Raw genomic sequence first — 27023 nt, 5'->3', positions numbered from 1 at the left:
ATTCTAATTACTAAAGCTATCTAACAAACTACCCCAAAACTCAGAGGCTTCAAACAACAACTTTGTTATTATGCTCACAGATTCTGTGGGTTAGAAACCTAGGTAGAGAAAATTCCACTGATTAGGACTCTATATTCTCACTGCCAAGGGTGTGGGTTCAATCTCTGGTTGGGGAACTAAGATCCCATAAGCCACAAAGCATAGCCAAAACAGCAACCATGAGGAAAAAAAAAAAGAGAGAGAGAGAGAAACCAAGAAAGAAACCCGGGCAGAATGCGGTGAGTGATTCTTTTACTCTTCACAGCATTGACTGATATCACTAAGTGGTACTTAGTGGACAGATTAGTTTGAAGGGTCCAATATCTGGGCTGGGATAATCCCAAGGCAAGAACAGCCAACTGCAGTGCCTATATGTGAAGTCTCCAGATGGCCTGGCTACCAGACAGTATGGCAACCGCAAAGCAGTCAGACTTCTCAGGCAGTGGCTCAAAGCACCAAGCACAAGTGTCCCAGCTAATAAGAAAAAAACTCAATTATCTTTGATGACCCAGCCTCAGAGGTCAAACACCATTATCTGCATCATACCCTATTGGTCAAAACAGTCACAAACCCACACAGATTCAAGGGGAGGAAATTACACTTAAACTCTTGAAGGAGAGGTGGCAAGGTCTCACTGAGTACAGAAAGGCATACAGAGCAGAGACACTGCCATGACCATCTACAGACAACCTGCCACAGCCTCCCACTTCACTGCCTGCTTTGCTTCAATTTAAAATCATGCTCAGTCTAATCAAATCCCTCTTAAAATGACTGCTGAGGGCTGTCCATAGTAGGCTTCAATAAACAGAGAAATTTGGCAAAGGTAAGAAAATGAGCGAAACCTGGGGACAGAAAGCAAATTATGTGCCCAGGGGACAGCAAGTAGACTACACTGGTAAGAAAGAGATGTTCAGAAGGGAGAGGGCAGATAAGAGATGAAAATGAAGGTTAGGGACAGACTGTTCAAGCAGTCGTGTTCAGAGTTAAAAGTGGGTAAAGAGAGAATGTGAACAACGTTATGATGGTGCCAAATAGTGGAGGCCCTCAAGTATTGGGCTTCAGAATTTGGACTGAGGAGGTGCTCAATAATGACTGGATGGGAGAAAGTGCTTTGAGATTCATGGATCCTTACCTCTCCTCTCTATAGGAGATAGCCAACCCTGAGAAAGCAGGTAAACAGTCTGATGTCTGAGGACGACTGCCTGGAACTTGTCTTACCCAAGAGTAGTGAAATTATACTCAGAAAAACAGAAAAAGGAGAAACAGGAAAATAAGAACAATAAAAAATTAACTGCAAAAGAAACCATTTTGCAATTTGCTCTACATTAGGATGACCAAATTGTCTGATTTCAACAATAAGGAGCATTCATTCTTCGTCACAGGCTTTAGGCACACTGTCAAGAAACATATTTAATGTCTCACTAATCATTTCATGATCTGCTTCTCCGATCCAATCTGGAGATAGAATCAAAAGTGCTGCTACCCTCAGGACAAAGTCAATTTATTCTTTCCTTCCCAATATACTATACTTATCATTTTAAAATAAGAAATTCATTGATTAAGAGTTGTTCTTACAAAGTTAAGTCATTTAGTCCTGTTGTAGCCAAGTGTTGGCAAAACTGCCTTTGTGAGTCTTTTTCCTGTTTCTTTCTAAATATGCATGTCAACCTGGTAGATTTATATAAACTTTCAGAGCTCTCTTTCCCTGTCTTCAATGCAGAAACCATAATGCTCTTTCTCAAATATCTTTAGATAACCCACGTCCTACTCAAAGTCCCTCTGAAATTTAGTATCCTTCCAGTTGAGACTTTCCACATAAATAATTCTTTTAGTGCTCTGGTCTCATTTAATAAACAAGCATTTCTTTATCAGCTACTGTGTGGGGTATACAGACCTTAGAGATCTCAGGGATACCACCCCTAGAGTTTAACAGTGTATTATTTCAGGAACCACAGATTTGATTGGATATAAATAATCTGAATAACAAATTCTCCTATGTCTGGAAATCCGAATTTCTTCCTTCATGCTGTTCTTAGTGCATTAGTAGGATTCAGGCTCTTTATATGATGATACTGCCTGATGTCCATAAATATAACATAAAATCCACCTTCAGAAAGTTCACCTTTTTTCTGTAAAGAAGCACAATTTATCTTTCCTTTCTCCTCACCCATCTTAAGAAGCAGAACACAAAAGAAACCAAGAGCTACATCAACGATGAAACCTTACAGAAGATGGGGTTTTCATAAGATGAAAGAAAAAAGAGTCAGAAGCAGAAATGATGTGTGCCAAGAGAGACTGAAGGATGCCACTTAAAATAACTCATCCATGGGTTTATATTCCCTTATAAACAAGTTCTTTAGATGAACTGGGCTAAAGGTAACTCCTATTCTATGTGGATAAAATCAAGTTGCCCAAATGTGACCTCTGAGTCATGAGAAAGGAAAAAGACTATTCTAAGATGCACAATATAGTTCATGGCATGACATGGACCATGTCGTATTTGCCATGACAAGTGCCAAACTATGGAATGACAAATCAGGACGACTAAGACGACATTTGTCTTTACATTCACTAGTGAAGAAATGTGCTTTAAATTATCACTTATTCCAAAGAGTGAAAAATCCAATGCAAATACTGAAGTCATATCCAAAGTGAATAGTCTTTAAGGAATGCTGGTAACAGGAACTGAAGATTCCCACTGTTAAGACGAAGACACAGAGAGGAAATAACTGGGCAACAACATAGCCTAAGTCAAAAGAATATCCTTGAAATCAAAGCCCAAAACAAATCAAAGCACTCTGATGTGACTCTGAAGACTTAAGCATGACTTCATTCACAATGGGGGGGAAAATGTCCACTAATGCATATACGTACATCAGGGACAAACCAGACAAGATTTACAAGTAATGTCAAAGATCACTCAAGTTTTTGCCCTAGACCAACAAAATGGAAAGGGTCATTTCAAACTGCTACCCAGGACTTTTAGGAGTTGCCAAAGTTTGAAGATTTTTTTGTTCTTTCAAAGGAAGAAAGCACCGATGGATAACAATAGTGTACTTCCTGGCCTGAGGAAGAGGGAGACGGGAGCTCCCCAGTTGCACTTCCTAGACAAGGGTGCCAGCTGCCTTCTGCAGAGTGAGATCAGATTGCCAAGAATTCACAGGATAGCAGTTATGATAGATGACCTAAAACACTAATCTGGTGCAAAGAGGATGTAGTGCAAACCACACAGGAACTGACAGGAAGTCAGCCCTTGGGCTGGCACTGACACATTTAAGAAGACTAGGATTCCTAGACCTTTTACACCCAATTTCATCATCTTCCTTTGTAGGTAGAGTTATCCATCAGAGAGAACAGTCAGAAAGATCTTGGACAAAGCATCCTGAGGCCCATTCCTATTTAGTAATAGTAAGTCCCCCTGCCTGAACCAGCGGTTTCCTCACGTGTCAGAAGTCCATCAAAGATCCTATGGTACTTACTTGACCAAAAAATCACATGCTTGCTGGCACACATCTTCGTTTTCTCAGCCATGAGCCCACAGAATGCCATAAATGATTCACAGGCTGTGATGATGGTAAGAATAAAAACTAATATTTGGAGTTCACCAAATAATGAGTCATACTCCTGGAAGAAAAGAAATCCTTGGAACTGGCAGCCCTATAGGACGAAATTTTCAAAATTGTTTTTAACATTAATATTAATTCCATAAAAGTTGGCAAAAAGAAAACGATTGAGAAACGTGATATTTGGTTTGCTTACGCCTTATAAAAGTCCAGTTCACGCTCCAAGAAAAAGAATGAGTAGGATATCTATTACCTATTCCTAGACTTGCCTTCTGGACTCGCTGCTGCCAAGTTACTCATTCTCCCACACAACACTTTCCATACTAATTTCGACCCTTAAAAATTAAAAAAGAAGCCTTGCCTTCTTTGCACCCAAATGCCAAAATGGAATCTTTTAGTATTTCACCTTTATAAAGGGAATGTTTGAAAACAGGCCTCTCTGGCTGTGACATCAGTGAGTTACTGAGGCCTCCAAGGGCCGGAGGAAACATTCCCAGTCCCTCGCAGTGCTGCCTACTCCTACGGTACAATCTGGCAATGGCCAGGGACCAAGTCTTTAAAGCTGTTTTATGGTATTTAACATATGGTCATAAATTGCTCAGTGCTCTAAAGAGGGGCTAAATTTGCCACCCCTATTGATGAGAAATGTTCTTATTTATTTAAATTTAGTGGTAAATTGGCACTTCTCCAGATGAAGAGGTTTAGGCATAAGTACAAAGGAAGAACTAACTAGAGATGGAGTTGGAACTTTTCTATACACTGAATGCAGCCACATCAATTCAGGTTTGCAGCACCACTATCAAACAGGGTTTCTCATACAGAGTGACAATAATAGGAAAAGAGTCCAATTTCTAAGGCCCGGGGAGGGAGAAACTATAATTTTATTCAGACTGCATGAAAACTGTTTTTTAATTCCTTTCTCTTTCTCCTCAAGCTAACTCTCTTCCTGTGTCCCTTCACCTCCCCGAAAAGTTAGATGTATGTGGTCTTCACCTGAAATCCTGTATCTGTAAAACACTCTGGAACTTCCTAAATCCTCTTGCATCTACCTTCCTATTTTGCCGTATTTTTGGTTAACTTGTTTATTTTTTTTTAATGGCTCTAATTCCCATCACTAAAGACATGAGCATACTAAAACATTTTGTTCTCTTTTTACAACCTAGCCTGTAGCCAAAAGCAGAAGAAAAACAAGAATTTTATTTATTTGTTTCTGGTGGGGTGGTTACTAATGATATTAACATGAACGGCATCAAAAGGGAAATGGGAAGGATACAGTCACTGCTGGTTTTCTTTTTTATATACTGATATATAACCTGTAGAAGAATTAAAAGATTTTGCTTGATTCTGGAAATGTGAACAAGGCTTTCAATAAATTGGAAGTTTGACAGCAACCTGGGAAAAGTATTAAAAGGCTGTTCTATGAAGAGTTAGGCTTCTTATATCAGACAGAAGTCTCACTTTTTAATTTCAGTAGAAACAGAAGAGTCATATCTACCACACAAACAAGTATATAGAGAGAGACTGATTTATTAAGAACCAACACATATAAGTTAATATGAATGATATCACATACTAGGAAATTTAGACATGGTTCATATCCTTTGAGAGAATGAAAATGTCAGGTTGGTTTATTTCTCTGCCTTGGTTCTTGTTTTGTTGTAACAAAGATTTGGTATGGCAGAGGGCCTAATTACAGCTCAATTAGGCAGGATTTCTAGGCTCTTCTAGGGTAGCAAGGATTTAAAACAACAGACTAGTTACAATTCAGTTACAGCTCAAGTAGACAGAACTTTTACTAAACTGACAGCAGATAATACACTCCTGACAGGGGAGCAGGCAAACCCCAAAGGAGAGGCCATGATCCCTCTTGGCTTCCCTTTTATACTTCCAACCCTTGGTTCTGGCCTTGTGCAAAATACAGCCTATACCCACCACCAATTAGGAAAGGGAATACAAATAGGTGTATGCTCAACACCAATCAGGGAAGGGGTTTGTCTGGGTATATGCAAATTAGGGCTTTTACATATTCATCCAGTTGGGCCTGGACTGAGAGTTTTGATTGATAGTTGCAAGTTAATAACAATAGGCTCTATTGCACGTGACTTTCCTGTAATTTAGTCTGTTATAACCAGATGTATGTATGTATATAATATTTATGAACCCTTAATGGGCTCCAGGCTGCCTAAGGTTACTTGAGGATATAGCTATATATATAGGGCACATGTGACCAAGTTGGAGAAACCCCTATGGTTAGTTTGTATCCACTGCATGCCTTGGGAGCAAGTGCAGGAGTTGGAAGTCTCTGCAGCCATTTTTGTAGCATATCTGTGAGCTCCCCTGGGTGTGTCTGGGGTGGGGTTTAGAAATCAGCTTGCATCCTTTCCAGCTAGGCCAATCCTTGTTGCTCATGCCTAACTTTCTACCTAACAGAAATATGAAATCTCAATTATTTCCTCTAAAATAGACTAATGACCCAATGAAAATCAATGGAGATCAGCAATCAGAAAATGCCACCTAAGAGAGTCCATGGGGTCACAAAGAGTTGGACATGACTGAGTGACAAACACACAAATCCTGCCATGCAACCTACAGTGATCTGGAGTGCCTATGCCATCTGGAATGCCCATCAAATGTCCCAAAAGGTCTTATACTACCTTCTGTAGAAATATCCTAGAGGTAAGAGAGGTTGAATGTACTTCAGGACCAAAATAATGAAGAAAAAGAATTAGTTCAAAACAAACAGAGCAAATTGGGGCCCTCCATACACTTCCATTAAGAATCTGACTTCTTGTTGTTCAGTTGCTCAGTCATGTCTGACTCTGCAACCCCATGGACTGCAGCATGCCAGGCTTCCCTCTCCTTCACTATCTCCTGGACTTTGCTCAAACTCATGTCCACTGAGTCGGTAATGCCATCCAACCATCTAATCCTCTGTTGCCCCTTTCTCCTTCTGTCCTCAATCATTCCCAGCATCAAGGTCTTTTTGAATGAGTTGGCTCTTCACATCAGGTGGCCAAAGTACTGGAGCTTCAGTTTCAGCATCAGTCCTTCCAATGAATAGTCAGGGTTGATTTCCTTTAGGATTGACTGGTTTGACCTCTATGCTGTCCAAGGGACTTTCAAGAGTCTTCTGCAGCACCACAATTCGAAAGCATTAATTCTTCAGCACTCAGTCTTCTTTCATGGTCCAACTCTCACATCCATACATGACTACTGGAAAAATCATCGCTTTGACTATATGGACCTTCGTCAGCAAAGTAATGCCTCTGCTTTTTTAATACACTGTCTAGATTTGTCATAGCTTTTCTCCCAAGGAGCAAGCCTATTTTAATTTCATGGTTGCAGTCAATGTCTACAGTGATTTTGGAGCCCAAGAAAATAAAATCTGTCACTGTTGTTCCATGTAAGGTTCTAACTGGCTTCCTTAAAGTCTCTGCTTTACCTACTCTGAAAAACTTCAAGTCCCTCTTTTCTAATATGAAGACACTATTGCCAGTGCCATAATCTTGCCAAAAAGGGGAGTGGGGGAAAATTGCCCAAAGATAATTAAGGTAAGCATGTATTGAACTGACAACAACTTTGTACCCTCACAAGACACTACACATTTACTTAGACAGTCTAAATCATAACCCATAAAACAAGTCACAACAATTTTAAAAGGATGTAAATCATACAAAGTATGTTATCTGACCATAGTGGAACCCAATTCAAAATCACTAAAAGAAAGATATCTGAAAAATCAAGAAAATTCTGGAAACTAAATGATGTGTTTCTAAATAACCCATGGGTCAAAAAAGAAATCAAAAAGGAAATAAGAAAATATGATGAACTAAAATGAAAATGTAACATATCCAGATTTCTGAGACAAGGCTAAAGCAGTACTTAGGCAGTAATTTATAGCATTAAATACTGATAGTAGAAAAGAGAAATCTCAAATCAGTAATCTCAGCTTCTACTTAACAATCTAAAAAAAGAGCAAGAAAAATCAATGAGAACGAAATATTAAAGATCATAATGGAAATCAATAAAATAGAAAACAGAAATACAACAGAGAATATGAATGAAGTCAAAAGCTGTTTCTTTGAAAAGAGAAAATTAAAAAGTCAGCCAGACTGGTAAAAAAAGAGAGAGAGAGAGAGAGAAGAAACAAGTCACCAACATCAGGATAAACAAATGTGACATCACTGCAGACTTTACATATTTTTAAAAAAAGAATATTTTTTTAAAAAAAGAACCCAGAGAGATGTTATGGGGAGGGAGGTGGGAGGGGGGGTTCATGTTTGGGAAAGCATGTAAGAATTAAAGATTTTAAAATTAAAAAAATAAATAAATAAATTATGTCAATAAATTCACCAACTTGTTTGAAACAGACAAATTTCCTTAAAGATACAGACTACTGACACTTAAGAAGTAGTAGATGACCTAAGCCTATAGCTATAAAGGAAATTTAATCTGAACTTGAAAGTAGTTTCATTGGAGAATTCCATCAAACACTTAAGGAAGAAATAATATGAATTCTTCAGAAACCATTCCTAAATACTAAGGAAAATGGTTCACAATTTTCCTTCATGATTCTTTCACAGTTCATTCTATTCTGAAATCAGTTTTGCTATGATGCTAAAACCAGTAAAAAGCATAAAAGAAACTACAAACCAGTATCATCCATTAACATAAATGCAAAATTCTAAACAGTTTTCCAAGGTTGAATCAACAACATATTAAAAAGCTAATACATCATGACCAATTGGAGTTTATATCAGAGATGCAAGATAAGCTGAATATTCAAAAGTTAACCACCATATTAGTAAAATTTTTTTTAATCACATGATCATCTCAATAGATGAAGAAAGTATTTGCCAAAATACAACATCCATTTTTTTATTTTAAAACAAACAAAAAAAAACCTCTCAATTAATTAGGAATAGAAAGGAACTTCTCAAACTGATAAAGGGTATCTGTGAAAAATATATAGCCAACATTATAGTTAAGGGTGAAAGACTTTACACTTTCCCCTAAAATCTGGACATAGCAAGAATATATGCTCTCATCACTTGAATCCAACAACAAGATTCTAGTCAATGCACTAGTAAGAAAAAGAAACATGGGGGGATTGTATTTTCAACAGATGAGCAATAAAGAGAAAAAGAAAGTTAAATATGTGTACTACAAACTATCATCAAAATATGAAATATTCAGAGATTTATTTAACACAATTTGTATAAGACCTGTTCACTAAAAACTATGAAATACTTCCAAGAAATTGAAGAAGACCTAAATAAATGAAGAGGTTTTTCATCCATTGGAAGACTTGATGTTATTAAGGCCCACAAATCGACCTCCAGATTCAATGCAGTCTCAGCAGGATTTCTGTAGACACCTGACAAACTGATTCTAAAACTTCTATGGAAACAGAAATAGCAGAAGTAGTAGGACTTCCTGTACCTGATTTAAAGATTTACTACAAGGCTATCACAATCAAGGCAGTGTTATATTCACATAAGAACAGACATAATAAGTGGGATACAACATAAACTTCAAAAATGGGCCCACACTTGATTAACACAGATATGGTCAAAGTTAACCCAAAATGAATCAAAATGTTAAGGATAAAAGTATAAAGCTTCTAGGATAAAATCTTTAAGAACTTCAGGTAGACAAAGACTGCTTAAACAAGAAGTCAAAAGCATAAACAATAAAACAAAAAATGTGTTCAATTGGACTTCATCAAAGTTAAAAACTTTTGCCCTTAAAAAGACACCATTAAAAAAATGAAAAGAAAAGCCACATACTATTAGAAAATATTGACAAGCTGACAAACAACTTCTTTCCAGACTATATAAAGAACATATAACTCAACAAAAAGACCAACAATCCAATCAAAACATTGAGCAAAACATTCGAACAGTTAAGAAAAGATAGCCAACATGCACATGAGAATGCAAATCAAAACCACAATGAGACACTGCTACACATCCACTAGAGTGGACATGATTTAAAAGACCAACAGTACCAAATGTTGGTATGACTATGAAATATAGTTGCAAATTGCTCATAACTAGAATGCAAAATAGTATAATCACTTTAGAAAACAGTTTAACCATTAACAGACTTTACAATACAGCAATACCACTCCTAGATATTTACCCCCAAAATTGAAAAAACATATCTCAACAAAAAGATGTGAACAAAAATTTAATAGTACCTTTATGAACATTAGCCAAAAACTAGAAATAACTCAAATAACCTTCAACTGATGAATGATTTAAAAAAAAAAAAAAAGAAGCTGTGGTATATCCATACAATGTTCTACCATTTGGCAATAAAAGGAACAAAGTACTGATATAGGAATAATATGGATGAATCTCAAAAACATGAGGCTGAATAAAGGCAGCCATACACCAAAAACTACATGGTATATGCTTCCATTTATATGAAATTCTAAATTAGGAAGAATTGTTTTACAATTTCAGAGAGAAGACAAAGATCATGGGTTGGGGGATGACAGTGGAAGGGACTGACTTAGAGAGGAAAGAAAATGTTCTATTATCTTTGGAGGATGAAAATGTTCTACACTTTGTAGTGTAGTTACATAGCTATTTCTAACTGCCAAAATGCATGGAATTGTACATTAAAATGGGTATTTTGTTTTATATAAATTATACCTCTATAAAGTTAACACAAATATGTGGGATATAAATTTCTATTCCAAACCCACTGTGTGATTAAATGAAAACATGTATAAAAATAAGTCTAATACTCTATAAGATATATACTCAATAAGTTACTTTCAACAATTATATCATTTTTAATATATAATAATCAGCATCAAAAACCAGATTTAAACATATACAGTTAGCTATAACTAAGCTCACTTTACAAAATTTTAACAATGTTAGGGGCTATTCTTACAAATTCTTCTAACATTCCATGAATTCCAAGAAAAAAACATTCTGAAATACCAAGACAAAGGAATCCTCAAAGTTTAAGGGAGAGTTAATGTCTAATCCACAAAATTAGCACTTTTTACTTGCCTTTCAATGAGCATTTTTTAGAACAGTCACTACATCAAAGGTGACCTGCCTCCCTAATTAGCCTCTAAAAATACCTTGAATGCTAGATAATAATAATCCTTAAGTAAATGAATCTTTTAAAAAGATAAAAATAAAGTAAAATGAACTATGCTACCAAGGAAAATTATAATGCTTCTCAGCATGATGCCAAACTAAATCCCTGGACTGCACATCCAACTTTTTACTTAGCGCAACTGTTACAAGTCCTAGTAAAAGTCCTGGTTCACTCCTCCTCTCCTTGCAGGTGATCCTGAAGACAAGAAAAGGGCTGGTCAAGGAGCCCCGTAGAGAGTGCAGCCACGGGAGAGGCAGGCTGGTGAGCGCGAGTGAAGAACCAAATATGTCACAGAACTGTCAGGCCATTTTACTATTTCTTTGGTCCATCCTGAAAGTGAAAGTTGCCCAGTCATGTCCGACTCTTAGGGACCCCATGGACTGTATATATAGTCCATGGAATTCTCCAGGCCAGAACACCGGAGTGGGTAGCCTTTCCCTTCTCCAGGGGATCTTCCCAAACCAGGGATCGAACCCAGGTCTCCCGCATTGCAAGCAGATTCTTTACCAGCTGAGCCACAAGGGAAGCCTATCTGGAGTGGGAAGCCTATCCCTTCTCCAGGGGATCTTCCCAACCCAGGAATGGAACCAGAGTCTCCTGCATTGCAGGCAGATTCTTTACCAACTGAGCTATCAGGGAAATCCTACTGAAGACTCAAGGGCTTCCCTGGTGGCTCAGAGGGTAAAGAATCCACCTGCAATGTGGGAGACCTGGGTTCGAGCCATGAGTTGGAAAGATCCCCTAGAGGAGGGCATGGCAACCCACTCCAGTATTCTTGCCTGGAGAATCCCATGGACAGAGGAGCTTGGCAGGCTACAGTCCACGGGGCCGCAGAGTCGGACACAACTGAGCAACTGAGCACAAACACTGAAGACTAAACAGTGTGAACAAAAGCAGAAAGAGGACAAGCAGGATATCTGAGAAGGACAACAAGCAAATCATTTGTACAGGCTTTCGACTTGGACTGTCATCAGCTGAGTTCCACCAAGGAGGCCCATGGAGGGGCTGGAAGGGCAGATTGTGACAGCCTTGAATGCTAGGCTGTGGGATTTGGCTGCTAAAATATTGAAGGGAAGAGGGGAAAGATTACATGGTTAACATTTTCCAAGCAGATTATTTATTGTAAACAATACAAGAACTTTTTCATAAAATAATACTGTCATCCCAACAAAACTGCCAACAGCTGCAGCCACAGCAGCCAACCTTTGGATGTACCCAAGTTCAAAATACAATGCATGAGAACAAATCTAAGGAAAGTGCAAGATTCTTTTAGATATATCAACAGAACCTTAGTATCTCCTTCAGCTGATACAACAAACTTCTCCACACCACCACTGGGACCTTTTGGTGCCACCAATTTGGGGTTTAGTTTCTGTTTGACAGTCATCAGTATGAAGACCTTGAGTGTCTCTACATAGTATTACATAAGTGAGGTCTTAGAGGACAAAGAGAAGGAAAAGAGAGTATTCTGAGTTTACTATGCTGACTGGCTAAGACAAAGTAATATATAATAGACCTGAGATGAAAGAAGCATCCACACACACATAAAGCAGCCAAACTACTTGAGACAGAATCAAAAATGAAGCTGAATTTCAAGATTCAGTAAAGCAGAAATTCTGGAACTCTATTTGCAATTTGCCTATAAAAATTTTTGTATGTATCTGACCATTGTTCAATTAAACGGTGCATTCTACTGAAACAGGAGCTCTGAGTTTGATTTCTTTTTCTTGTAATAATTCTCAAAAAAAAAAATTTAAATTTAGTGACGTAGTATCAAAGCTTTGGAAACGAACAGTAATTTTATACTGTTCCTCTGAAGACGTGGAAGAGATAATATATTATTCAAATCATTATCTTTTTTTTTTTTTTTCACTTTTTCCTGTGGAAAAAAAGCTTTTCCTCTGGGAAAGTCAACTTCAAAACCTTTGGAGATAATTTTTTTGGCATGACTTCTTGACTCTGTCACAAATGGCTTTGAAATATTCATCATTCCTCTCAGATGATAAACAATGGCATTACTTCTGTTGTTAAAGACAAAGGGAAAATGTCTCTAGTTTCTCTTGGAAGCTCTTTAGAAAGAACTCCTGAAACAGTGTGATAGATAGGTTCCTGGGTACCTGCCCAGACCATGCTCACTTTGTGTTAAACTGGCCTCTAATACCCAAGCCAAGACATTAACCAGAACTCTTGACCATATGACTGGATCACAAGTGAACACCCAGCCCAAGATGCCAATCAGACCCTCTCTCCCAGGAATTTAGACCATAGGCTGTCTCTGCTGGCCATGAGCTTAGTCACCATGTCCGAGGGGGGCTCAGGAAGTCATTTCCACTCTCTGTGAGGAGAAACAGAAATTTGGTGGAAAAAGAGTAAAGTGGGGACATATGTATACCTATGCGTGATTCATGTTGATGTATGGCAGAAACCAACACAACATTATAAAGCAATTATCTTCCAATTAAAAATAAATAAATTTTTTTAAAAAAGAATAAAGTGAATATGATGACAAGAAAATATGTTACAGGACAAAGACACTCAAGAACACAGATACTGCCAGGTTACTATTGTGCCCACCATCCTTCTAGTCCCTATGAGGCCTGGTTATACTTCCTGTCCTTGGGCACCATGGAATTCACTTAATTCCTTATAAAGACAAAGAAACAAACTCCTTAGTTTATGTTTGTTCCAATGGGTTTCTTATAACCAAACAGTCCCTGATTAAAACAAACTGTCAGTATGAAAAAACAGCAATTTTAAACAAAAGATAATTTCATATTTGAAATCAACGTTAGGAAATCTTTTGATTTACTAGCCACAGCTTTGCTTTATAAAACTTAAAATATTTCCATTATCTCTCTTTATAGTTATGAAATAATGCTGCTCAAAAAACCTGTAAAACTGAGAATATTTCAGGATTCTGCCACTTCATCAAACTTCATCAGCGTTATATCCAAAGAATGAGCATGGTTCATTCATTTAGTCCCTCTAAATGCCAAGTACAGACTGGAAATAAAATATAAGATACAGACTGGAAATAAAATGATCAAAACAGCCTCACTACTGCCCTATTTAAATAGGATACACAAAAGCACAAACACAATAATTTTTTCAAGAGTTAAGTGCTATAGAGCATGACAGTTATTACAAATACGCATATACATGACTCTCATCTTCCTCTGTGAATTTTGCTGTAACTTGCATATTTTGAGTCATTTCAGTGGCACTATCCTAGACATTACTATTTGTTTTATATAAATCAATTTTATCACTGAAGAGTCACTTTTCCAATCCTCTTTAAGTAAGTACTAGTTATTTCTTCTAGAATCATGCAATTCAAGGACTTCTCTTCAATTCAGATATCCTTTGATATTTTCTGTGAGAATCTTACACAAATTGGCACCTCTTTCAACGCCCAACAGTTTTCTCTTCACATTAAAAAGAGCTGAGGAAACATCATTCTTAATGCATGATAACCTTATGTGTTTTTTTTTAATGTCTGTTATTTCATTATACATATGGGTAATTCTTAGGAATCGATTCATAAATTTATAGGTAGAAATATGCCCTCTCCTTTGTCTTTCATTTTCACTATTATTAACTGCAAAGCTTTCTTTATTCAGCTTCCTTTATTCCAGATGAAACATTTATAGCAGAAATATTTCCTAGTACATAAAAGATTTCAAAATATAAAATTTAGTCACACATTATTTTCATTAATCTGCTTTGAGAAGGCACAGTAAAATATATAAGGAAAATGGAAACAGACCCCAAATCTGCAAAATACTGTATGTCCTTCCTGTTTTCTGAATTGTTAAGAGCAATTTTCCAATTAAAAATTCCTTGTGTAATAAATAACTTCTAAAGACTGAATTTCTGTCGAATTCTGTTGGCTGATACAAGTAACAGAATGTCACATTCTTTACTACACTATACTTCAACCAACAAAAATCTGAACACTAAGATTCAAAAATTCATGCATGCATTCATCACATTCCTTCAATAAATATCTAACTGAATATCATTACAGTGCTAGGGACTGAGGATATAATTTGATAAACAAAATAAACAAAAAGGTCTCCATTTCTAACTTCGCTGAGTTTAAAGTTATGTAATAAATAGACTCCAAATACTTTGATTCAGCCTTGGTTAAAATTATAGTTTAAATCACATACCACAAGTTTTCAATGAAAACCGTTAGATAAAGAAGCTCTTCACATTACTACTACCACTGATGCATCATGATTCAACAAACTCCGCTTAGGAAAGTTTACTGTCAGCCCTCCATATTTATGGATGCAAAACACATGAGTATGGAGGACCAAATGTACTATGTCATTTTATCTAAGGGACTTGAGTATCTGTGGATTTTGGTATCTGCAGGGGCTTCTGGAACCAATCCCATTGATACCAAGGGATAAACTGTATAAAATACTGTAAAGACATTTAATTTTGAAGTAATTTAAATAAGTACAGTTACAAAGAGAGAAACTTTAATTGCCATGGCCTAAAAGCTACACAAATTAAGGAAAGCAAAAGAACCTTGCTATATAATCACTGACATTCAGTTCAGTTCAGTTCAGTTCAGTTCAGCCACTCAGTCGAGTTCGACTCTTTGCAACCCCATGAATCTCAGCACGCCAGACCTCCCTGTTCATCACTAACTCCCGGAAGTTCACTCAAACTCAAGTCCATCAAGTCGGTGATGCTATCCAGCCACCTCATCCTCTGTCGCCCCCTTCTCCTCCTGCCTCCAATCCCTCCCCGCATCAGAGTCCTTTCCAATGAGTCAACTCTTCGCATGAGGTGGCCAAAGTACTGGAGTTTCAGCTTTAGCATCATTCCTTCCAAAGAACACCCAGGGCTGATCTCCTTTAGAATGGACTGGTTGGATCGCCTTGGAGTCCAAGGGACTCTCAAGAGTCTTCTCCAACATCACAGTTCTAAAGCATCAATTCTTCGGTGCTCAGCTTTCTTCACAGTCCAACTCTCACATCCATACATGACTACTGGAAAAACCATAGCCTTGACTAGATGGACCTTTGTTGGCAAAGTAATGTCTCTGCGTTTGAATATACTATCTAGGTTGGTCACAACTTTCCTTCCAAGGAGTAAGTGTCTTTTAATATCATGGCTGCAATCACCATCTGCAGTGATTTGGGAGCCCAAAAAAATAAAGTCTGACACTGTTTCCGCTGTTTCCCCATCTATTTCCCATGAAGTGATGAGACCAGATGCTCTGATCTTCATTTTCTGAATGTTGAGCTTTAAGCCAACTTTTTGACTCTTCTCTTTCACTTTCATCAAGAGGCTTTTTAGTTCCTCTTCACTTTCTGCCATAAGGGTGGTGTCATCTGCATATCTGAGGTTATTGATATTTCTCCCAGCAATCTTGATTCCAGCTTGTGCGTCTTCCAGCCCAGCGTTTCTCATGATGTACTCTGCATAGAAGTTAAATAAGCAGGGTGACAATATACAGCCTTGACATACTCCTTTTCCTATTTGGAACCAGTCTGTTGTTCCATGTCCAGTTCTAATATCAACAGATATTAAAAAACAATTTCCACCTGGAAATCTAAAGAGGTTTTAGTTTGGCCTCCTTATTGAAGCACTGAGGCACCTCAAAGGGTATCAATTTGAGAGTTTTTCAGAAAATTTTTTAAAGCAAGGTCAAACCCAAGAGAATAAAGGTGAATCCTACAGTGATAACTGCAGAAGCAGGCCCACAAGGTAATCAGTCAAGCAATTTATAGACAAAGCACATACGGCAATTACAGATTTAGAACAGACGATAAGTTATCAACTTTGACAATGCAAAAGGAAAATAACAGAAGACAAAAATTGAGAGGTGAAGGAGGACAGGGGTTAATATCGTCATCTTACAAAGTGGGGAGCCAAAAGACACAATCTATGGCTACTATCGCTGCTGCTGCTGCTAAGTCACTTCAGTCGCGTCCGACTCTGTGAGACCCCATAGGTGGCAGCCCACTAGGCTCCTCTGTCCCTGGGATTCTCCAGGCAAGAATACTGGAGTGGGTTGCCAGTTCCTTCTCCAATGTATGCATGCATGCATGCTAAGTTGCTTCAGTCATGTCCAACTCTGTGCGACCCTATGGACAGCAGCCCACCAGGCTCCTCTGTCCATGGGATTCTCTAGGCAAGAATACTGGCTAATGGAAAACTAAACAAAAGCACAATACGTGAGCGCCATTATTGCACAGAGATTTTGCTTAAGAACCAACAGTGGTAACTGTGTGCCAGGCATTTACTAAGAATTTTTAGGAGCTATTCATTTAACTATACAATACAATGCTTTAAATAAGTCTTTAAAAAAAAAAAAGAAGGAACTTCCCTGGTAGTCCAATGGTTAGGACTTTGCTTTCCAATTCAGGGTGTGGGGGTTCCCTACATGGTCAGGGAACTAAGATGCCACATGCCTTGGGACCAAAAAACCAAAACATAAAAAAAAAGAGAAGCAAAACTGTAACAAATTCAATAAAGACTTTAAAAGTGGTCCACATCCAACAATCTTTAAAAAACAAAAAATTGAAGCTACAGGGTAACCAATCAGTTCAATTCAGTCACTCAGTCATGTCTGACTCTTTAAGACCCCACGGACTGCAGCACGCCAGGCTTCCCTGTCCATCACCAATTCCCGGAGTTTGCTCAAACTCATGTCCATTGAGTCAGTGATGCCATCCAACTATCTCATCCTCTGTTGCCCTCTTCTCCTGCTTTCAATCTTTCCCAACATCAGAGTCATTTCCAATAAGTCAGTTCTTTGTATCAGGTGGCCAAAGTATTGGGTTTCAGCTTCAACATCAGTCCTTCCAATGAATATTAAGGACTGCTTTCCTTTAGGATGGACTGGTTGGATCTCCTTGCAGTCCAAGGGACTCTCAGGAGTCTTCTCCAACAACACAGTTCAAAAGCATCAATTCTTCGGCAAAAGCTTTCTTTATAGTCCAACTCTCACATCCATGACTACTGGAAAAACCATAGCTTTGACTAGACAGACCTTCATTTGTCTGTCTAGTCAGGCAAAGTAATGTCTCTACCTTTTAATATGTTGTCTAGGTTGGTCATAGCTTTTCTTCCAAGGAGCAAGAGTCTTTTAATTTCATGGCTACAGTCACCATCTGCAGTGATTTTGGAGCCCAAGAAAATAAAGTCTCTCACTGTTCCCTTGTTTCCCAATACAGGAACCAACAGTGGTGATATAATCACAATAATGTAACTTTGTAAGATGAAGATGACAAGAGAGAGATAAACGGTACAATGAAAACAGGCTGATCCTCATGCATCAGTGCAGGAAGTCAAAAGATAGTAACATCTAAAACTGATAAGCCAAGAAACAGAGACATAAGCATATTACTTAGATATATGGAAATCATCCCCAGGAGAACTAGACACTGAAACAATTTTTTTTTAAGGTTTTAAGTGGTTCCTTTGAGACATAGGTCTAGGATCGGAGAGAAATGGGATAGAGGACCACTGCTTTCATATATTAAAAAATTCTGAACTACTTACATTTTTCACCATGTGAATGATTTACTTTGATCAATTCTTTCAAATTTAGTTAATAATATTTTTCCCCAAAAGAGTAGCAATCCGATCTGTCCTACTATCTCAGTCAGGTCAAATTCTTTTCTATTTTAATGGTTTCCAGAGAATGACCTAACAATAAAAGGTTAACAGGTCAGCACGTCACAAATTTTTCAGTTCATGTTGCAATTGGTAAATTTATATAGAGTGATTCTACAAATATTAAGATGTGGCCTTTCCTGGCCTAAAATGGCAAAACACACAATCCATGGTCTGAAAGGTACTGTTTGCCCATCTGTCCCACCTTCAATATCTTTGTTCTTTACTCCTCTTTGTAAGAAAAGTCAGACTTTCATACTCTGTTCAGTAGAATGGTTTCAAGGGAAAATTCCTGATGAGAGTACTGATACCAACCAACCAAAGCGATCATCATCTCCATCATCACAGGCTACAGCTGCAGTCCTGGTGATTATGGCAGAGAAGCGCTGACGCAACCCGGGCAAGTGCTGCAGAGAGTGGACTAAATCCAACAGGAGGTCTTGCATATTATTCATCAAGGTCACAAACCAGAGTTTCAAGAGCTCAAGGCAGCCCACACACACATTTGGTTTGGCCTACATAATGCTGGCCCACACTGTAATTTTGAAGAAGTGGCCAATGTCTAAAACTGAGAGAATTCAAATAAAAATGCAGACTTCCACCTTTTCTCAATAAATCAGTAAGGGTAACCCCTCAAAACTGGGTTGAGTGCTCCAACTTGCCACCCCTAGCCTACTTCCCTCATTCATGTTACCAGTCTGGCCTTTTAGTCATTTATATTTCTGATCTTTGCTGTAAAAAACATGTGCATGCCCACTTGACCACAACTTACTGCCTGCCAACTATCTTACTAGAACTAGGACTGAAAGACAAACTTTCAAAAAGTGGTAAATCCTCCTGATTGATATCTTACGAGATGACACTTAAAAGCCAGAAATAAAAACACTAAAGCACAAAGTCCAATAGCTAGCACTGTAATCTACATTTTCAGTAAAACAGTCATCATTTACTTACATTTTAATGTCTCTCCAGCATATGGTATATGCAACTTAAATCGGTCACAGTTGGGTCCAGGAGTCAATGACGTGCAGCTTTTTAAAAAAAGAAAGAAAAGAAAAGCATTTCTCAAAACCCCACATATTTATAATATTAAATAAAGTTAATTAAAAATAATCCTTACAGACCACTTAAAACACTGACTTATAGACCAAAATAAAAGCCCTTAATGGTCATGGAGGCTAAGACAAAATAAGACCTGTGTTCAAGGAAATAATTCATTTATCTCACAATAAAACCTATATGCCTTCTAACATTAAATACCAACAGTGCTTCAGCTACTTCTCTCAAAGAAGTGCATCTCAACTTTGAAAACAGGTACATGATCCAAAACAGGTCTGTAGTCTTTGATGCCAAGAATTGTAAAAGAAGGGTAGTTTTATGGTCATATTTTATATATAGACTCTTAGTTTTCACTCAGTTAGTACTAAAAAGAGCCCACTTTTGGCCTTTTTCTGGTACCAGATGGTTTTCTCTCTTTCCCCGAAAACAAGGCGCTTCCTCTAGATTTGGCACCCCATAACTTACATCTGTAGCAGAGCACAATGCTCTGCACTCAGTTTCAGATAAAATGCAAATTTAAAAGGAGGGGGTGAGTTAGTCACCCAGGTCTCAACAGCTTGTTGTTGTTTTTTTCAAATCTATTACTTTGCAAAGTTATACAATGTTCTTTGTTCTTTACACAGATTTACTTTGTAAACTCTCTCTCATGATCTTCTGAGTCATAACTTCAACTGTAACAGCAATATTGGCTTCATAAATTAATAAAATATTAATATGAAGTCAGTTGAGGAAGTTGTATGTCTTCATTTAGTCAAAAAAATAAGCAAAGCTTTTCATTGGTAGAGTAAGAAGGATTTTTTTCATAACTCCAAAACTGCCTATGAAACATTTCTGAAAAAGAACCTACCTAAGTGGTTTAAGGAAAGGAAGCACTGTTGGAACAAATGTGCCACTTCCCTAGACGGCCACTGTGAAAGGCAACCGGCATGTGAAACTAAATTTGAGAAGTGCTGACTCTAAAAACACTAACTCAGAGCTCATATTAGATTTACTATTACTTTTTCCCAAAACACTATGAATGTGAAAGAGAAAAGTAGACAGAAACGTTAATGTATTTAGCATAAACCAGACTGAGTGACTGAGCGCACGCACACCAGGTCAAGTATTCCTCTTTATCCTTAGGGGCCAATAAAAACATTAGGTTATAAACTAAACAACAAAACCGCACTAGTAATTACAGAGTAACTTACTTTAATTTTTTTTTACAAGTTTTAAGATCACAGTCTCCTTTACCTTTCAACATAAAAAATTCTTTGGGGCACATTTTATTAAAGGTACTAAAATATCTCTCTTATAGTAACATCTTTTCTAGCCTACAACATAGTAGTTCTTTGAAAACACTTACGGAAAACACTTAAACACTAACATTATAAAATATGAAGTATAATCTAATGACAGAAATGACTCTACAAGCAACACTAAGAATTTTTTTCTCTTACATTATATTCAACAATGTTTTTAAATAATTTAACAAATAAGCATACAATCAAGTGTCTTTGGAGGCTTGAAGATCGAATCACCTACCTTAATGACTAAAGTTATTAATAGTACAGGAAATCTTCAAGATTAATCTGATTCTAATTTGAATAAACTCATCCTTCTACTATGTGAATTAAATTTTGAAATAATTAGTCACTGTGGTGCCACACTTTATAGTATTCACTTTATGCTTAAACCAGGACTAGGAAAGTGTCTTTGTGCTCTGCCTTTTCACCTTCCTCCTTTTCTACTTGAATGGCTGGTCCCAGCCACCTCAGGGCAGAAAAAAATACATTTCTCCATCTGAGTGATTCACTCACTGATTCTTTTCACTTAGCTAAGACTGACTGAACATTGCTCCATGTCTTAGAAATATAGAGTGGACAAGATAGACAAGAGCTACAGCCTCATGATACTTAAAATCTGGCAAGGGAAGGAGAAATGATTTTTTTAAAAAAAAGGAGAGACAAATGTGCAAAGATAGTTTGAGATTGCTAAATGTGATGAAGAAAATAAAACAGGGAGCTGCAATCAAACAGGAGCCACACGATGCTGGAAGACTGGGAAAGACCCTTGAAGGTGGTGAAATCTGAAACCTGAATAATGCAAAGGGCCCAATCATAAACAGTTCTGGTGAAGAGCATTCCAGGCAGAGGAAACAGCTGGTGCAAAGGCGTGAAGGCAAGAAGAAGTTGGGTATTTCTGGGGGAAGGGATCTTGCTAAGTCTGGGCAATGCGGCTAGAGCAGAGTGATTGCGGGAGATCAGAACAGCAAAAGATCAGGACAAGAGATCCCAAGGGACAGACGACGCAGAGCCACGGAAGCGGGGGCGATTAATTCAGGTATTATTCTGAGTACAAAGGAGGGTTTAAGGAAGAGTATTATTATCTGAGTCTATGTTTCTAAAAGATTATCCAGTATACTGCATGGAAAAGGGGACTGTGAAAAGGTAAAACAGAAACCAGGAAACCAGAGACGAATCCATTACAGGCAAGAAAGATGCTGGGCCCTTGGGCTGGGGAAAGACCAGGGGCGATTGAGACGAGACGATTTACTCAACAGGGGCAACTAGGAGAGAAGCAAGCTGAGGGAGAAGGGAAGTCAAGAGCTGAGTGTCAGCTGACAGCCAATTCTTCCCGGAAACAGAGGCAGATCCATGGGAGGGACAGCCATTCTAAAAGAGCCACTAAAGCAACACACACACACACAAAGAAGATAGAAGAAAAACTCATCAAAAAAGAGCCCTGTCTATTGTTGGAAAGATCACTTACTTAAGTGGGGATGGTGGCAGGGGTAACAGTCCTCAAGCAGGACTATACACGGGGTACATCAGCTAATCTCCGGTTAACTGCAAGGCTTCTGTCTGGCTGAGAGGTATACACAAATTTGGGGCCAAGAACCAAACTGTTTAAGGGAGCAGAGAAGAAAGAGAGAGTCTCTCTCTCGTAAACAGCACTCAGCTTCTCCTCCAAGGAAACATTGAGCAAATTATTTAAAATATCTTGTTATGCTGTCTTCCATATTTCTTAGGATAAACAGCTTGATGGGAAACAAGCCAATGTCATCTTACCTAATGGTTCGTTTAAGATTAAACTGTTTCCCCTTTTTAAATTACCTCCATCTAAAACTGGTTTCGGTCATGTTATTCAATTTACTGTGAAATTTCAAACCATACTCAAGGAGGCCAATAGTTTTTCAATTAATAAAAAAAAAGGTTTGGGTTAAAAAATACTGAAAAACACAGATGAAAAGAAAGGTTCCACATATGGAAAAGAAAGATCTAAGTGTGCTTATGTCTATGTACAAAAACAGATTTCAAAAAGAGCATCACCAAAATGTTAAGTAGGATTTAGGGTGATCCTTAGAACTTTCTTCAATGAGCTTCTGCATTGTTTTGATTAATAATGAACATGAACTATTCTATAATTAAATATTTTAAAGCTAAACATATTCTTTCTTATTTTGACCCAGGAAACTTGGCTATGATGGCTTGATTTATCTTTTTCTTCTAAAGTACCTCACTCCTTTTCAAAAGGAAATAAGGCAGGGTGATTTACCGATGAACAGTCTTCAAATGAGATGTATGAAACTCTTTATATTATGATATCACAAAACATGACATTTCTAATATTTATTATCTCTCACAGTTTCTCACATGTCATGGTTTAGGAATGGCTTGGCAGGGCAACTCTGGTGTAAGGTCTCCCATGAAGTTGCAGTCAAATGCAGTTAACAGAGAACTAATACAGTACACAAGTTCATTCTCCTAGAAAGACATTTCCTTACCCAAGTATGAAAAAGCTAGTAAGAAGCTGCTAACTTCATTAAAATTGTATTTGCATAATGGCAACTTGCCCTAACATAGTTAGATCTAAAGGTTTAAAAAGACCAACATCTTTTAATAATAGAATAATTTTTAATGACTTAGAAATTGCTGACAGTTCAAATGTAACTTCAAATTTGCCTTTCAATGATATTTTTGTTTTCTTACTTTTTTTCATTTTTGGCCACACCAAGTGGAGGCTTGTGGGATCTTAGTTCTCTGACAAGGAATTGAACCCATGCCCTTAGCAATGAAAGTATAGAGGCCTAACCACTGGATCATCGCGGGATTCCCTCTCAAATATATTTTTGAGTGTTGACTACACATCAAGCAGTGCGCTAGAAGCTGGGAATACAGCAATGGCAGGAATAAAAAGATATTATCTTACCATTATAACATAAAAAAAAGGTTTGGGATGAACCATGCTCTAAAAATGTATCTTCCACTAAATTCTAATTACCTCATTATACTGGGGATTCACTATTTTAAAGTTTAACAGGTAAGAAAACAAAGGGTGTTGAGCTCCCTTTTAAAAAGATTATGCATGTGGGGATTCCCAAGTGACGCTTCAGTTCAGTTCAGTTTGGGCACTCAGTCGTACCCAACTCTTTGTGGCTCCATGGACTGCAGCACGCCAGGCCTCCCTGTCCATCACCAGCTCCCAGAGTTTACTCAAACTCATGTCCATTGAGTCAGTGATGCCATCTAACCATCTCATCCTCTATCATCCCCTTCTCCTCCTGCCCTCAATCTTTCTCAGCATCAAGGTCTTTTCAAATGAGTCAGCTCTTTGCATCAGGTGGCCAAAGTATTGGAGTTTCCAGCTTTACCATCAGTCCTTCCAATGAATATTCAGGACTGATTTCCTTTAGGATGGACTGGTTGGATCGCCTTGCAGTCCAAGGGACTCTCAAGAGTCTTATCCAACACCACCATTCAAATACATCAATTCTTCGGCGAAAGCTTTCTTTACAGTCCAACTCTCACATCCATACATGACCACAGGAAAAACCACAGCCTTGACTAGACAGACTTTTGTTGACAAAGTAATATCTCTGCTTTTTAATATGCTGTCTAGGTTGGTCATAACTTTCCTTCCAAGAAGCAAGTGTCTTTTAATTTCATGGCTGCAGTCACCATCTGCAGTGATTTTGGAGCCCAGAAAAATAAAATCAGCCACTGTTTCCACTGTTTCCCCATCTATCTGCCATGAAGTGATAGGACCGGATGCCATGATCTTAGTTTTCTGAATGTCGAGCTTTAAGCCAACTTGTTCACTCTCCTCTTTCACTTTCATCAAGAGGCCCTTTAGTTCTTCTTCACTTTCTGCCATAAGGGTGGTGTCATCTACATATCTGAGGTTATTGATATTTCTCCTGGCAATCTTGATTCCAGCTTGTGCTTCTTCCAGCCCAGTGATTCTCATGATATACTCTGAGAAAAAGAAGGTTCCTCTCAAGTTAACATCAAATCAGGCCATTTACTCTGGTACCTTATTAAGAACTTGGAGCTAACCACTGACGTGATAAAATGCTAAGCATAATAATCTTCTCAAACTATCATCCCTACAATTTCTTATTTCCCATCTAATCACATGACTCTCAATATTGTCTTTGATCTATTTTCTAATGGTGGTTTGTTTTTCCTACCAGTTCTAAGATTCTTGGTGCCAAGAACTGCTTTACCCTTTTCAAAATGTCTTAGTACAGCAATCCAGCACAGTGCTACGAACCCAGTACTAATGACTGAAATCATCAACTAAACTCAAAAATTGTCATTTTATAGACGACAATAGATTGGAAACCACTTCCAAAGCACTCTAGTCACATCTTAGTCTCCCTGACCTAAGCATCTTTAAATCATCTCTAATCTTCAGAATCCAGCAGCACTTATGTCGAGGACATGGAGAGTCCAGCAACTACGCATGGAGGTAACGGTTTGCTGAATGAAAGGTTTGTGTAAAACTTGATCCCCAGTCTAGCACTCTTTTCCTGCAAGAACCAATGATTTAACTGGAATTGGGAAGCCGTTCTCATCTGCACCTCTGAGAAAGTTATAAGTGACTATTTGTGGAAGGTCCTCCCTTTGAAGAATTATCCATGCAACTCAGAATTTAAAGTCATAATCTAAAATTACTCTATTTTCAAAATAAATAATAACAATAGCAGCTAACATTTATTGGACATTTACTGTGCAAAGGGCACTAAGTTCTTTAATTAAACTATTTAAGCCCACAGCAACCTTCAGCAATAGGTACTATTGTCTCCATTTTACAGATGAGGAAACTGAGGCAAATAAAAGCTATATAACTTGCTAGTAAGTGATGGAGCTGGGATCCATCCCAGGATATCTAGCTCCAAGGCCCATTTTCTTTTCTTTTTTAAGGTCCATTTTCTTAACCACCAAACTAAATCATCTCTCAACAATTAAAGAGAAAACCATCAGAATTGATGAAAAATGTGAATTATAACTCTTCTCAATCAAATGTATCTGATTAAATCTGTGCTGCAGTGTTGACACTCTTGATTTATTCAGCAACGTCTTTAAATAACAGTGAAATGTAAATTTAGATTTGAATCCTTTTTAAATCATTACTTGTTCCTAATTACTGAGATGGTACTCAAATAAGGAGAGTTTCAGTATAAAGAAGAAAAGGTAGGCAATTTCACAAGACTTTACACAATCTGAATAACAGCCAAGAAATAATCTTGATTTAACAAAGTTAAATGAAGATATTCTACAACCTTTAAGACATCAGCATTTTTAAGACAATGCAAAATATATGCTTTCCAGTTTAAAGCTAAACCTATTATTTGACATACTTTCTGGAAAAAAGTAATGACAAACCATTTCTCTTCTTCAAGCCACCTAAAAAGAACAAAGTAGATGAGTCTAGGGTTCCTTCCCTGAGTAGACGTCAGTTTCCTTTACTCTAACTATTAATTCACCATTTGGCATGTTCTCCTACATAGCTTCCTGTTTTCTTGATAATGACGTGTGTGCTTAACCAACAATATTTAACATCAGCTAAGAAGGAAGTCTTCAGCTTTGGCAACTTAAAATACCAGGTGAGTATGAAGCAAAAACAGGTTCAAAGACCAATAACTGCATTTTAAATAACTATTAAGTCATAAATTACAGTGAATTACTGTGAGTTGATATTCAGCACATTTTCATTTTACAGAGTTTAATTTTCTCTGAATTAACTCTAACACCAAAAATTCCACTCAGACTCAAGCACTTTCAAAATTATCATGGTTTCCAGACTGAAATTCAGCAATAAAGAAGCTAGAAGGCTGAAGTAGGATATCGTAACAGCTATCTAAATAATCTATAAAATGGGCATGTTATCTGTGGAGGTATCTGAACTTCTGATTCACAGAATCTTTCACCTTCAGTCTTGGAAGGAAATTATGGTGCAACTAGATGACTACATCAAAACCCACCAGGGGTTAGGCCTTTCTACAAGAAGACTCATGAATTAAAGCTGGTGAAAGAAAGCAGCAAAATCACACTGAGGTAGATGTTTCAGATGCTTATCCAGGAGACTGGAACTACCCGCTTGATGACATACGATGTTCCTGATATACCAAGCACATCCTCTACATCTCTAAAGTCTAAAATCTATTTCTGAACCCTACTAGAAAGTGAGGGATTTAACTCGTAGCACAGGAATCCAAAATGCCATTACCAAAATAAGTGACTCAGCCCAGAATGTTTTAACAATTATAAAATTAAAATATTCAAAAATATGTGTTTGCCAGTTCATGTGGCATCAACTGTTATTCTCAGT

General features: G+C 37.6%; 1 protein-coding gene across 2 annotated transcripts in view; it reads right to left on the bottom strand.

The window, feature by feature from the left end:
* BABAM2 (BRISC and BRCA1 A complex member 2) overlaps positions 1–27023 on the bottom strand; it is a 401503-nt gene that overhangs the window by 337350 nt on the left and 37130 nt on the right. For both annotated transcript variants that reach the window (XM_069582871.1, XM_069582872.1), the window contains exon 3: positions 19323–19399. In XM_069582871.1, the coding sequence (XP_069438972.1) occupies positions 19323–19399 (77 nt within the window). The remainder of the gene's footprint in view (positions 1–19322; positions 19400–27023) is intronic.

The sequence above is a fragment of the Ovis canadensis genome, chromosome 3 (assembly GCF_042477335.2).
Source record: "Ovis canadensis isolate MfBH-ARS-UI-01 breed Bighorn chromosome 3, ARS-UI_OviCan_v2, whole genome shotgun sequence".
In the NCBI taxonomy this organism is placed as follows: Eukaryota; Metazoa; Chordata; class Mammalia; order Artiodactyla; family Bovidae; genus Ovis; species Ovis canadensis.
The sequence above is the reverse complement of the archived record's forward strand: the minus strand, read 5'-3'. Positions and strand labels throughout refer to the sequence as shown.